The sequence below is a fragment of the Populus nigra genome, chromosome 1 (assembly GCF_951802175.1).
Source record: "Populus nigra chromosome 1, ddPopNigr1.1, whole genome shotgun sequence".
NCBI classification, from domain to species: domain Eukaryota; kingdom Viridiplantae; phylum Streptophyta; class Magnoliopsida; order Malpighiales; family Salicaceae; genus Populus; species Populus nigra.
The window spans coordinates 14,481,497-14,495,721 of record NC_084852.1 but is presented as its reverse complement, the minus strand read 5'-3'; the positions used below and the strand labels follow the sequence as shown (position 1 = coordinate 14,495,721).

General features: G+C 33.2%; 1 protein-coding gene across 1 annotated transcript; it reads left to right on the top strand.

The window, feature by feature from the left end:
* Positions 1 to 2,865: 2,865 nt before the first annotated feature.
* LOC133690601 (polyribonucleotide nucleotidyltransferase 2, mitochondrial) lies at positions 2,866 to 13,627 on the top strand. Its single transcript, XM_062110831.1, has 16 exons — positions 2,866 to 3,312; positions 3,579 to 3,734; positions 3,831 to 4,001; positions 4,628 to 4,753; positions 4,833 to 4,994; positions 5,178 to 5,297; positions 5,627 to 5,764; positions 5,909 to 6,071; positions 7,657 to 7,782; positions 8,056 to 8,186; positions 8,506 to 8,725; positions 8,819 to 8,902; positions 9,691 to 9,770; positions 10,344 to 10,487; positions 11,753 to 12,382; positions 12,831 to 13,627. The coding sequence occupies exons 1-16, from the start codon at positions 2,971 to 2,973 to the stop codon at positions 12,933 to 12,935; spliced, it is 2,898 nt and encodes a 965-aa protein (XP_061966815.1). The 5' UTR covers positions 2,866 to 2,970; the 3' UTR covers positions 12,936 to 13,627.
* The last annotated feature ends 598 nt before the right edge of the window (positions 13,628 to 14,225 follow it).

The window sequence follows — 14,225 nt, the reverse complement described above, 5'->3', positions numbered from 1 at the left end:
AAGATAAATAAGAGATACATTAATAGAAAATTTTCTTTGTAGAACAAAATTTAAAACAATTATATGTTCGGGTTTAATGACAATATTAGATAATTTTATGGAACTAGAAAATATTATTTATAATTTAAAAAATTTGAGCTCTCCAACAACATAATACAAGCATACAAACTAGTATGTTCTATTATTATCAGTGCTTTTTATTATTATAAGATAAAAAATAAATAGATAATGAGAAAAAAAAATTTTAATGATGCAATAATATTAAATTAGGTATAATCTTAAGAAATGAATAAATAATTTTTAAAATGAAAATACTAATTCGTTTCTTAAAACTAAAAAGACTAATTCATGTCTTATAATTTTTAGTTTTATTTTGATTTGGACTAGATTATATATTTATGCTACGATACCATGGATCATAATATTTTTAAACATAAAAAGAAAAAGTTTAAATTTCAAAAAATTCTTTGACATTGTTATTAAACTTGAAGATATAATCATTTTGAAATAAAAAAAATTTCCATCAAGATAAATTTTTTTATTAGTGTATTTTTTATTTATCTTAGCAAATATAAGGTTTTTAATTAGAATCATTGTTTTTGTTATAAAATATATTTTATTATTGTCAAAAAAATAAAAAAAAATATCAAAATAGTATATCCAAAATTGATGTGAGATTAAAAGCTAAAAAAATCATAAATAAAATAAAATTATGTTCAAAATTCATTTAAAGATTTTAAGAATAAAAAAACAATTTGAATAGAATCTTCATGAACAATTTATTGTTAGTATTATTATTTTTATATTGATTGCATAATAATAAACTAAAAAATTATAATAAAACCGAACCGAAACCAGTCGGTTTGAACCGGTTTTTGTTCGGTTTCAGTTTTTTTTAAATCAATTTGGTTATTTTTTTAAATAAAAACCGAACCGAACCGAAAATGATTACCCTAATTTAAATAGTGATAATTTATAATTTGGGTAACTCGCTATTTAGGATAATCTTATAGGAAAAAAAGGGGGAAATCGAAAATTCAAGGCCCAACAATCTAATATCAAATAATAAAATTTTAAATTTTTAAAAAATTTCAAAGTTAAATCGGGCTAATCTTTGAAACTAACAACTTTGATTACGAGATCAAGATGATCATATAGAAGACAAAAAAAAATATTGAACAAAATTCTTGAGAATAAAAAAACTAAAAAGAAAATAAATAAAAACCAAAACAATGAGAACCAAATCTAGTATAAAAATTAATGAAAGAAAATAACAAGGGATTTAATAAAAAAAAATACAATAAAAAAGAAAAATGATAAAAAAAAACAATTAAAAAATGAGAACCAAAATTGGATAAAAAAATAAAATAAAATGTTGAGGGACAAAGTTGAAATATAAAACAAATTAAGAAAATGATAAAAAAAGAGTAATTAAAAAAAAACTAAACATGAAAAAAAAAAAGATTATTGTTTAATCCTAAATATGGAGATATTACATATTTAATATAAAAACAAAACAAAATCAAATGAAAACAGATGAAACTAGAAAAAAAAATCTAAAACAAAGAGAAAGAAATAATAAAAGGATCATAATTAATTTTTTTCTCCATTATTTTATTTATCAAAATAATACTACTTTTACTTTTTAGCTAAATAAAAAATCAAGCGATTAACCACGAAAAAACCATGTCAACGCCCATTGATTTTTTTTATCCCAATAATATCATTTTTACTTATTGTACAATAAAAAATATGATTGACCCCGATAACCCCGATATTTCTACCCAACCCGTAACTCGGGACATTGATGGGGGTGGACTCCCAAACTTGGTTTTAAAAGTACGATAAAAAAATAAGCATCAAATATGATATGAAAATTTAATGAAATTAAATGATAAAAGATGACATTGTAAAAAAAAACAATTAATCAATAAGAGAACTCAAAATAAAAGGAATTGCAATCATAAAAATAAGGGTCAAACTCCAAAAAAAATAAAATAAAATAATTAGAAATAAATCAAAAAATAAAATCTGATAAAAAAATATTAAAACCCAAATAAATAAGAACTACAAGAATAAAGATAAAATTTAATTAAAAATATAAAAAAATCAAATGCCAAAAAATAAAATTGAAAAACAAATAAATCAAATTTGATACAATTAAATGGCCAAAGACCACTTTGCAAGGCAAACACATATTTTGAGGTGGAGGAGAGAGAAAAATTGTTGTGGGACCTCCTTTGTGTCTTGAAGGCTAACACGCTTTAAATCACTATGTAGAGGGTGACATGATACTTTAGATGCCATCATAAAAGGCTACTAACAATTACTAAAAGGGGCCACACAAAGGATGTGGATGTCTTCTACTTGCTAGCGCATGTTCTCCACATATTAATCATTTTTTTTTATTGAACTATAGAAAAGTTAAAATACCCTTGACCTTGTAGGATAATTTCAAGAAATCCGAGATTAAAAAATCTAAAATATACCTTAATCTTAGACAAAAAAAAGTTAACCCCATAAGTGATGTGGTAATTACATTGTATAAAAATATAAAAATCCAGAAACACCTCTGAGACATTAGGTGTGTATTTTTTTCAAGGGTATGAAAGTAATTATATTATACAATAAATATATATAAATATGATTTTATCTCTAAGTGTGTATGTTTATTTATTTATTTATTTTTGTTATTGAAGGACTTATAGTTGTTTTAGTTTTATTTGTAATTATATAAGATTCATGTAATTTTTATATTTCTTTGCACTATCTACTTTCGGTACCGATTTTTTTTTATTCTACACTGTAGCCATCCACCCAAACTCAACCAACTTAACCTATACCGCAACACACCCAATGAAAACCGTAAAACCCTTCATGACATTTTCATTAGGAACATTTCCGAACCCCCTTAAACCCTAAAATAAAACCTCTCTCTGTCTCTCACACAGTCAATCAGATTTCACTAAAATGCCGTCGATAATGGCAGCAAGTAGATCAAATCCTCTTTTAAACTCGCTCCCTCGCTTCCTTACATGGCGATCCTTAGGGTTCCGCACCATTTGTAGTGGCCGTCTCGGCTTCGCTCCCTCCGATCCTGACCCGGAACCACCCGTTTCCACCGCCGGTACCAAGTTCCTTGAGACCTTTAGAGAAGAATTCGAGATCGGTTCTCGCTTAATCACTTTTGAAACTGGCAAAATTGCTCGATTCGCTAATGGCTCTGTCGTTTTGGGGATGGAAGAGACTAAAGTGCTTTCTACTGTCACTTCTTCTAAAGGCGATTCTGTTCGCGATTTTTTGCCTCTCACAGTATGTTATTATTTTTTAATCGGTAATTTTCCTTTTTGTTAATTACCATGTTTAAAACAAACAATGATTTATTATTGGTTTTCAGAAGATACTGCTCTTTTATTGGCTGCTAGAATTCATATGAAATGAAAATGGTGTACTTTCTATAGCCTGCATTAACTGGAATTCTTGAAAAAAAAAGAAGAAAAACAAAGAAAATGGAAACCGTAAATGATACCAAATGGCCCTAAATGATGCCGCTGTTCTTATTATTATTTGTTTGAAAGGTTGATTATCAAGAAAAGCAATTTGCTCAAGGTGTGATTCCTAGTACTTACCTGCGAAGAGAGGGTGCACCGAAAGAACGCGAACTTTTATGCGGTCGGCTTATTGATCGACCTATAAGACCACTCTTTCCTGCTGGATTTTACCATGAGGTTCAGGTATGTTGGTACTGTTTTGCCTGCCCTTCACTTTGGTAACTTCTGACTCCCTTTTTATTCTTTGATGTCTACTGATAAATATTGATTTCTTCATAGGTTATGGCAAGTGTTCTTTCTTCAGATGGGAGACGTGATCCAGATGTAATGGCAGCTAATGCAACGTCTGCTGCTCTTATGCTGTCTGACATTCCTTGGGGTGGTCCCATCGGAGTGATTCGCATAGGAAGAATTTGCGGACAGTTTGTTGTTAATCCAACCATGGATGAGGTGATACTCCATGTGGATTGCTTTACTAATTTTTTTATTCAGAACAATGCACTGATCAATATTTTGGGGTAGGTTTAGGTTATGAGATCAGTTCTTGTAGTTTCTTGTGATTTGTCGGATGCTTATCATGAAGGCATATGGTTGCATAGTTCTTATGCGTATTGAAATTGTGTGATTTTTGCCCTTAGTTCTTGAAACTGTATCCTATTTAATCCTCTCTTTTTTTGGGTTCATTCTTTTGTTCTTTCCTGTCTTCAAATACTATGAGCCTGTGAATCTAGTAATAAGATAGCGACTTTTGTGAGACCTGAAACTTATAGGACCATAGCTACTATAGCAAATCATATTGGTTTAGTTCATTTTAGCAGAGCAAATTCTTCCACAATCAGTTACAAACATGTCTTTCGCTTGTGATCTGAAGAGTTTTGTATTCATTGCTCGTCTATACTTAACTCTTTCTTAACTTACATGCTTGACTCTGAAAACAAGCTTTCCTGGCCTATGATGAAATTGCTTCAAGTAGTTATATACCTTGAAAAGATCTAGAACTAGCCAGTACATGAATATTGTCTTCTGTCATGCAAGTATATCATTCCATCTTATTGGTACTCATTGGGTCTATGCAGCTTAGCTTAAGTGATCTGAACTTAGTATATGCCTGTACAAAGGACAAAACTCTAATGATAGATGTGCAAGCTGGTGGGATCTCAGAGAAAGATCTAGAAGCCGGGTTAAGACTGGCACATCCAGAGGTGAGCAGTTAAACTTTTTATATTTTCCACTATATTTCTGTTTATGGATTGGATTGTTATGCTTGACTCTGATTATCAGGCAGTGAAGTATCTTGAACCTCAAATCAGACTAGCCGCGAAAGCTGGGAAGCATAAGAAGGATTACAAACTATCTTTGGTGTCAGATAGAACATTGGAAAAAGTTCGAAACTTGACAGAAGCAAAGATTGAAGCTGTCTTTACAGATCCTTCGTATGGTAAGGTGCGTGAAAATCTGATATCCACGAGTTATCCTGCGGTTTAAGTTCTTTGTACATGTGTGTTGAGCATGCTGTGTTTGCTTGTGTGCATGTAAGTGTGTAAGATACGAACATAGTGATTACACTATATACTATATTTCTCTATGATTTCAGGTTTTATATCATACTTATTTTTAATTGTTCAGTTTGAGCGTGGAGAAGCCTTAGACAACATTGCACAGGAAGTAAAAAGAACCCTTGAAGAAGAATGTGATACAGAAAGCTTAACAGTTCTTTCAAAGGTTGTAGACAGAGTACGAAAAGGGGTAAGCTGTGCACACAAATAGTAATCTAATGGTTCACTGTTTAGTTTTTCATTAATATTTTATTGCAAATTTACAGGTGGTTACTAAAATTTATTCAATTTCCTTTTCCTATTCTGATTAGGATGAGCAATGGACTGGTACCAATGAACTTTTTTTTCTCTTCAGTAACTGATAATTTTATCAAAGTTTATAGGGCTGGCCTGCATAGTTTCCTTTGGAATTAACACCACATTTTTCTTTTCCAGTCATATTAGCTGTTTGCATTTATTCTTATTTTGCCACTTGGATTGCTCAGTGTTCACAGTTTTCAAATCTTGTAAAAATATCAGGTTGTCCGCAACAGGATTATTGCAGAGGGATTTAGAGTTGATGGGAGACACCTTGATGAAGTGAGGCCATTGTATTGTGAAGCAGGTTATTTACCTAATTTGCATGGATCTTCACTTTTTTCTCGTGGAGATACCCAGGTTAGTCTGCTTTTTTCTTTTGCCTGTATTTGATGACATACAGTGCTGAAATGTTTGATCAAGAAATATAAGCACAGAATCAAGGATAATGCTATGTTTTGTTGAGAGTATTTTTGACTCTAGGGTATATTTGATAATCTCTAGGTTCTTTGTACTGTCACTCTTGGTGCACCTAGGGATGCTCAACGTTTGGATTCCTTGGTCGGACCCCCAACAAAGCGTTTCATGCTTCATTATAGTTTCCCTCCATTTTCAATTAATGAAGTTGGCAAAAGAGTTGGTCTGAACAGACGTGAAGTTGGTCATGGTAAACCCAATTTGACTTTCATATTACTGTGTCATATGAGTGAAATAATGAATAGTACAAAATCTTGTTTATTTCAAGTTGACCTTCTGATACTTCAGATAATATTTTCACAGCTTGAGTTAATTTAAATTCGGCAGTTTAATTTAAAAATTTGTCAAACTTCATATAATTATGATGGAGCTTTAGTTTTTCTACAACATGTATTTCCTATTTTTTGGTGTTGTTTTGGAAGTTTCATAGAGCAAGCAAGTCCATATTCCATTCAGCTGATTCTGTGTGCTTATTTGAGACTATAGAATTGGCTTTTATCTGTTTATTAAAGTGCAGTTAGTCTGAAATGGTGCACGTGTTACCTTCCAAACACTGATGAAAGACAAGTAGGTTTTTAACTTATCCTAAAAAATATGGTTGGAGCTGATATGTAGCTTAACAACAATCAACCACTGTATACTAAGTAATCTGTTCAAGAATTGGCCTTACTGTATTTGTATTCCAATCTTGTTTGTATATGATTCTAAAATAGTAGCAATGTAGTACTTGGAAATAAATAAATCACAGAACCAACCTAGAAGTAGTGGCATACGCAGGCTGTCAGATCTTGTTTATGACACTAATAATGGAATTGTATTCATTTGTTTTTGGGGTTTAAATTTTTTTATATGAATGGATGATTTAAAATTATTTGGACAACCATATATATATATATATATATATATATATATCTACCTTTTACACCATGTTTGGGAGACTAGAAAATGAGTGAAAAGGACATGGGGAGAGGACAGTGCTTTTTTTTCTTGCTTGGGAACTTGAGGGAGAGAAACATTGGGGGGGGGGGGGATTTTCCCATGCGCCTTTACCTTTTTTCATATGAGAAGTTATAGACTTGCAATTGTTCTTGACAAGTGTTACATTAATTTGACGTAAATGGTACAAAAGTATTTTATCTTCCACTTTCTTTGCTAAAACAAAAGAAGAAATTATAACTTTATTTCCCTCCATTTTCACTCCATCCAAAGTCCAAAAAAGAGTGGAGGAAATGCTAGTCTCCTTACCTCATTTTATCCCATGTTTACACCCCTCTCCCCCTCCTTTTCTTTGTTGTTCATTTTTCTTCCAAACATAGAATTAGAGATTTTTACTGTATTTCTATAGCAGGTTGTAATTAATTTCACTTGACAAAGAAGAAAGATCGAAACATTCTTGATGGGTAAGATAAAGAGCCCTTAGAGCTTAGTACCTTGTTGACCTGCTGGTGCCATTTTTCCTCATTAGTTGATGCTTGAATGCATATAATTATTATTCTCAACTCCTGTGGTTGCAAAATATAGTATAACTTTGTGTGTAAAAATATTTAGCTTATGGTCTTCGTTCTTTTTAGAATTCTTAGAAAATAGTCATTGAGAATTATTAGCTCCAAATGACCAAGCACTAAATGATTCAGCACAGTGACCTATTTTTTCTTGGCCTTGATTGTGTTAGAACTTTGATAACCTTGCTCCGCAATTGATGGTTACTAAAGTACCTATGCATTTAAATGATTTTCTAACCCATATTTTGTGTATGCTGTCTTCATCATTTCTAGGAACTCTTGCAGAGAAAGCCTTGCTTGCTGTTTTGCCTCCTGAGGATGATTTTCCATATACAGTTCGCATCAATTCAGAAGTAATGGCATCTGATGGTTCAACTTCAATGGCAACTGTTTGTGGAGGTTCCCTTCTCAACTTACAACTATAATAGCTCATTGTTTTCCCTTTGTTTGCTTTTTGTGCATATTATCTGCCTAAAAAGTTGGATTGAACTTTCTTGTGATTACCATAGGATAAGTTGACTAGGATGTGAGGAATTTTGGTACAAGTTCTAAAAAACTTGACAACTTTAGTTTGTGTCATATGACTATATAAATCTATGCGGGTCTATTCATTTATGCCTTTTGTTAATAGCTAGCATGACATATGTTTCTTTTTCTCCTCCAACCAAATAGGCAGTATGGCCATGATGGATGCTGGCATTCCATTGCAAGAACATGTTGCTGGTGTTTCCGTGGGTCTTGTTAGTGAAGTTGATCCATCAACTGGTGAAATTAAGGACTATCGTATATTGACTGATATTTTGGTGAGATTCTTACTTGGTTTGTTCGCATTATTGTATTGTGGATTGTAGTATATTCTTTTACATGTTGGTAACTTTTTTATTTCAATGCTGAAGGTCATTGCAAGCTGTTATAGGATTTTTTGCTTGTTATTTTCTTCCTTAGTATTGGTTTGGAAGCTTCTCTATTTAACTAATGTCAATCTTATCTGCTACTATTATTAAGCAATCATTTGGACTTGTACGAGAGTTTCTTTATTTTTCATGTTATCTGTTTTCAGCTTTTGAAAATCCTTCCAAACTTTTGCTCAGTTTCTTTTTTATTGGATTTGGGTTCTTCAAGGGCCTGGAAGATCATTTAGGGGACATGGACTTCAAAATTGCTGGAACACGTAAGGGAGTTACTGCAGTTCAGTTGGATATAAAACCCGCTGGAATTCCTTTAGATATCATTTGTGAGTGTTTAGAGCCAGCTCTTAAAGGGCGTCTTCAAATCCTTGCCCGCATGGATCAAGAGATTAGTGCACCACGCACTCAGGATCATAGAAATTCTCCTCGATTGGGTTGGTTTTTCAACATCCTCTATGCATGTTTTCTATCATTGTGCTGATTATATTCATTTTCTACCTGCTCAAAACTTTTCATCCATGATGCAGCTACCTTAAAGTTCAGCAATGATGCTCTTCGTCGCTTGATTGGGCCTCTAGGTGTTCTTAAGAGAAAAATTGAAGAGGATACAGGTTCAATTCAAACTTGACAATGCTATGTGTGGCATTATATAAATTATTATAGCTCCATTCAATTGATAGGGTCTTTCGGCACTGAATTGTGATTTGACTATTAATGCTTTACCATTTGACTATTGTTTGATACTTCTCCATAATATCTGATAATAGATGGCATATTGAGAAGAAATAATGCCTGCATATGATGCATTTTAATAACCTAGCATTTCTACTCTGTCTTGCCTTTCAGGGTGTTCGTATAAATTAGTATGAAATTCATCATTTCAAACTTTAGTAATTAGGACACATCCATGAAAGTATATTCCATATTCAAGTCTTGGTCAATCATCCCACTTCCTACTTGCTTTCTTTATTCTCATATGATTTGTTAGAACATTTCAATTTTTTGGGGGTTTTATTTTAAGACACTCTATAGTAGTTCATTCCTCTAATAATATGTACAAGTGGAACATGGTTCACTTTAAGTTCGGGACAGGAATATTAGTGTGTGTTTTTTAAACATATAGGCACTGTAAGGTAGGGATGAGTTATCAATGACAATTTACGAACATGTTACAAGTATTTCAGACTTCTGGATTATACAATTTTTTTTCCAAGGGAAACCAATCCATTTCATAATTTTTTTATGCTTGCCAGTCTGTGGTAACCTAATGCAATAGTTTTTAGAATATTCCAAACAACTCTTCATGCTGTAAATTTTAGAAAATTTCAACTACTATGATTGGATATCAATTTGATGTTGACTATATTACAATTTTTGTGTGCATTATTGCATAATCTAGGCGCACGGATGTCTGTAAGCGACGAAACACTTACTATACTTGCCAAGAATCAGACTGTACTGGAGAGAGTGCAAGAGAAGGTTTTGTTTCTCTTTTGTGTTCTGTTCAGCCATTTATATCTTTCCTTATTTTGATTGAGATCTGCTTCTCTTGAGCACTGCACAACATTGAAAAACTTGAATTTTCATGTCACTAGCACAGTTATTATTTTTAATTATTCATACCATGCCTCAGAACTTTGCTGCCTATTTCTCAAGCTTTGGAACTATTAACAGAAAGAAATCCAGTCACTCTAGGAGTTTTTTCATGCTAATTTGAATGCAAGGGAACCAAGTGCTTCAAGGGTTTTAATCTGAATCCTTAATATTGTCAAATTGCTCCATTCTCAAAGTATGCGAAAACTGTTCCCCCCCCCCCCCCCCCCCCACACACACACACACTCCAGAAAGAATTATAGATTTTAGATAAATGTCTGTCTCTCTTTTCATGTTTTAGAAATAAAATGCAATATTCTCTGGGATAGCAGTTTTACCCTCTCCATGCCATAAGTTTCACATGGCATTATATCCATATTCGATGGTTTAATGAGTGGTGATTGGGAGATCTATTGCTTGTTATAAGTTGCATGACTGGTTCTACATTTTTCTCCTCAGATTGATTTTATAATCGGCCGTGAAATTGAAGTTGGTGGGATTTACAAAGGCATCGTTTCTTCAATAAAGGAATATGGTGCTTTCGTGGAGTTTAATGGTGGCCAGCAAGGTCTGCTACATGTTTCTGAATTATCACATGAACCGGTATGAAATAGCATGGTGACATAATGTAAATTGGAGCTCTATTAATTGTCTTCCCTTCATTTTCTGCCTGGCTGCGCAATTTATTTGGGTCCAATATTCTGTTGCTTAAATGCCCAGTAGTGGGACATGTTATAGAATGCATAAATCTCTGGCAATCTTATGCAATTTATGTTCTGTTCTTAAAATGGCACGATCTCTTCATCCTTGGGATGAATTTAATTGAAGATTATCAAAGCATATTTCTTTTATTTTAAACTTGAGTTTGTTTGAGTCCCAAAGACTCAAATTTACCAGCATAGGAAGTTAATTGGACCTTATACTTGAAAGTGCCAATTTCAGGGTGTTTATGATTAGCTGGGGTCATCTTCTATGAACTTTGTGCTTGTTGAATGATCAAATACGGTCTTGAGTCTGTTGTGTCTTTGTTGAGCATTGTCCTTTGCTAGTACAAATTAAAAGGTTTTATATTTTTTTAATATATCTTGCAGAGGTTCTTTTATTTTTCCTTTTGCCTTCTGTGTTTGGATAGAATATGACACTGTCATATGACAATTAAAGCTGACAATTATTCATGGAGCTAAAAGGCCTTGGGAGTGAATACTAGCAAAAAACAAGGGAGTGCCATGAAATGAAAAAAAATATAAATAAATTAAATCTACCACCTTGGAGAAAAGAGCATTTTAGTTGTAGGAGTGGGAAGGCCTTGCTGTTTTGGGGGGCAAGATGCAAGTTGGCAAGCAGCCTGGCCTGTTTCATGTTTTGCAAAGAGGCCATTGGTCGTACCAACTATCATTTGATTGTTAAGTTTTGGAGTGCCATGCTTTAAGTAATTGCTGAGGGACAAATATTTTCAGCAGAATCTGTTACCTGGATAATGACAGTTGCATTCAATTACCTGAAAGAGGACACCTTATAGAAATTATTGAAAAAGAAAGAAAGATCGACAACCAATTAACGGAGGGGAATTGGCTATCAAGTTGTTATGGATTTTTGATGCCTTAATTGAAACATTTTGTTTTCATGGTTTGGTTATGTTTTGCTTTTCAGTTGTGATATAACTCTTTGGTGCATTAGATTTATGTTTTGAAACAAAATGTGATTGGAATTAAAGAATGTCCTATCTGTTGAAATTTATGCTCAAAACTCTGCTGCTATTGATACCTTCAGAATTCAGATTTCTCTCCTAAGGGCTTATGAATGGATTAACATTCTTACGCTTCTGTGTTAAGTTCTACATACGGTTTTACATCTTTTCTCCTCATCAGGTCTCCAAGATTTCAGATGTCATATCTGTTGGGCAGCAGCTTTCCTTGATGTGCATAGGGCAGGATGTCCGTGGCAACATCAAATTATCCCTTAAAGCAACTTTACCCCAGTTGAAATCTAAGAAAAATAATGTTACTGAGGAGCCTGTTCCTGTTATTAAAGAAGCACCTAAAGTTTGGACCTCAGTTGGGAATTTGCCTAATGAACAAGAAGAGCAGAAACTTACAGATGCTGAGTTGATGTTAAGTAGGAGCACCGTAAAGCCTTCAACTTCCTCGAATCCTGGTTTTCTGATTCGAAGTGCTGCAGAGTGTGATGAGGAGGACAAAACTGTCAGTTTGAATCAGGGTTCTAAGAGCAATTCTAAAACTTTACGGGCTACGAAACGGGATCGCAAGCAAAAAACAAAGGTGCTTGAAAGTGATGATTCTGATGCATCAATCTATAGTTCTGGTCAATCTTCACATACTGTAGATCGTTTCAATGACGAGGATGCCAAAGTGGTGTCACCTTTGAGTGCAAAAAGCCTGAAACTTGGAATGAAGATTGCTGCCAAGGTTTATCAAATTCGTGCACTTGGGTTAGTCCTTGATTTGGGTAATGGAGTTCGTGGAATGTATCGGTTTGAGGTACGCATTGCTAATGATTTTGAATTGGCGTGTATTTCTTGAACAATATTTTGCATTTCTTATCTTTTTTATTTGCTGCCACTGTATAGTAATCATTTTTGAGAACCAAAAATTATTTGTTTGTTCATGATTAAGTTGGTTGACAGCCTACAGAATACAAAAACAATCTTAGTAAATTCATTCATTCATTTATAGTGAAAGGGTTCCAGTCTTTTTAAAGCATTGACAACTTTTTTATTGTAAAAATCTGGTTTTAAATTAGGGGCACCTTTTCTAGGCGATGATTGGTTTTGTGTTTTGGTCTTTTGTTTTTTTGATTTAAGGGATGTCTTATTCTTGAATAAAATAAAAATCTGAAATTCAAATGACATTTCTTTTTCTCTCCCTCCATTTTCTACTTGGCTTTTCTTTGGTCCATGAAAATCACCATCTTTGCATCTCCATGCAGACCAATGGAAAGAGGGACTTTGAGATTGGTGATGAGTTGCTAGTCAAGTGTACAAGCTTTTCTAGCAAGGGACTTCCAGTTATGTCCTTGGTGGATGATGAGTGATGCTCATTGACTATCCAATGTCTAAACATAGATGGTAACCAGCAGATGCCGAATTGCAAGAAGCTCTTGTATCTACCAGGAGCTGGGCGTCAAAATGGTGATAGAAATTTTGATTGAAGTTGCACATGATTGAGTTTTATTTATGTTCAATAATGCAGATGGATCTTCGGTTTGAGCAGCATTCTCACTTGACAAAACTAAGCCCCCCCCCCCCCCACCTTTTTTTTATCTTTTTGTTACAAGGAGACTCCAACCCCGGAGTGTAGTACGGAATGGGATGACAGCATGCCGGTTAAACTACAGGTGATCGGCAAGTGCAGTGTTATTTAAACACGTGATAAATGGTCATTTTGGCTGTGAAATTTTTGTTTAGCTAGGGTTAGCGAGATATCTCTGATTATAATCTCGTTTTATGAAGTTGGTATCTATAATAGTTAGAGAACAGGTAGTGGCCTTCTGTTAGAAAGGTGAGGACAATCTAATTCTAGTATATTAATTTTTGCTCAATGTTTTTAACCAAATTGAGTGCTGGAATAGCTCTAGGGTTTGCCTATTTCATCTTATCTTGACATGATGAAGTTGGAAGAACATTTGTCATTCTCTCCGTTTTATGTTTTTTACAGCTCTCTACTTGGATATTTGAAAATTTTAATATGTGAAATCCCTGTTATTAGGCTTGAAAGCCATTGAAAGTTTTTGGCCTTTCAAGGAGGAAGAGGAGTCGAGCAGTCAAAGCCCCTCGGTGCGTGCGCTCGTGGGTGGTAATTTTTTTTTATGGATGAACAAGCAATTACGGTAAGGAATGCACATAAATGTATGCAATTAAGATAATAACAAGAATGAGTTAGGATGATAACAAGATCAATTAGCTAAACATCGTTTTCTTTTCACTCGTAAATACAATTGTAATAATCAAATCCATACTCCCCATCTCAAAAGATTTTTTCTATTTTTATTTTTTTAAATTAATTACTTCATTAAAGATGATATTTTGTTGTTAAATGTTTCAATGGACTGGACTGGATAATAGATGAGATTGGAATAAACACATATTTTTGGTGTGTAAGAGAGAGGAAAATGGCAGATGAAGCTCTTGCAAAAGTTCATTTTGGTCCCTGATTTCTTTTAAAAAACATTTTAATTTCTATTTTATTTTTATGATATTTTAGTCCTTATTTAAAATTTTTTTGGTCGTCTAGGTTTTTTGGTATATTTATTACCCAACAGTACTTGAATCATAAAAGTTCTTGCAATTAAATCTTTATATGTAAAAAATCATTTTAACAAAAT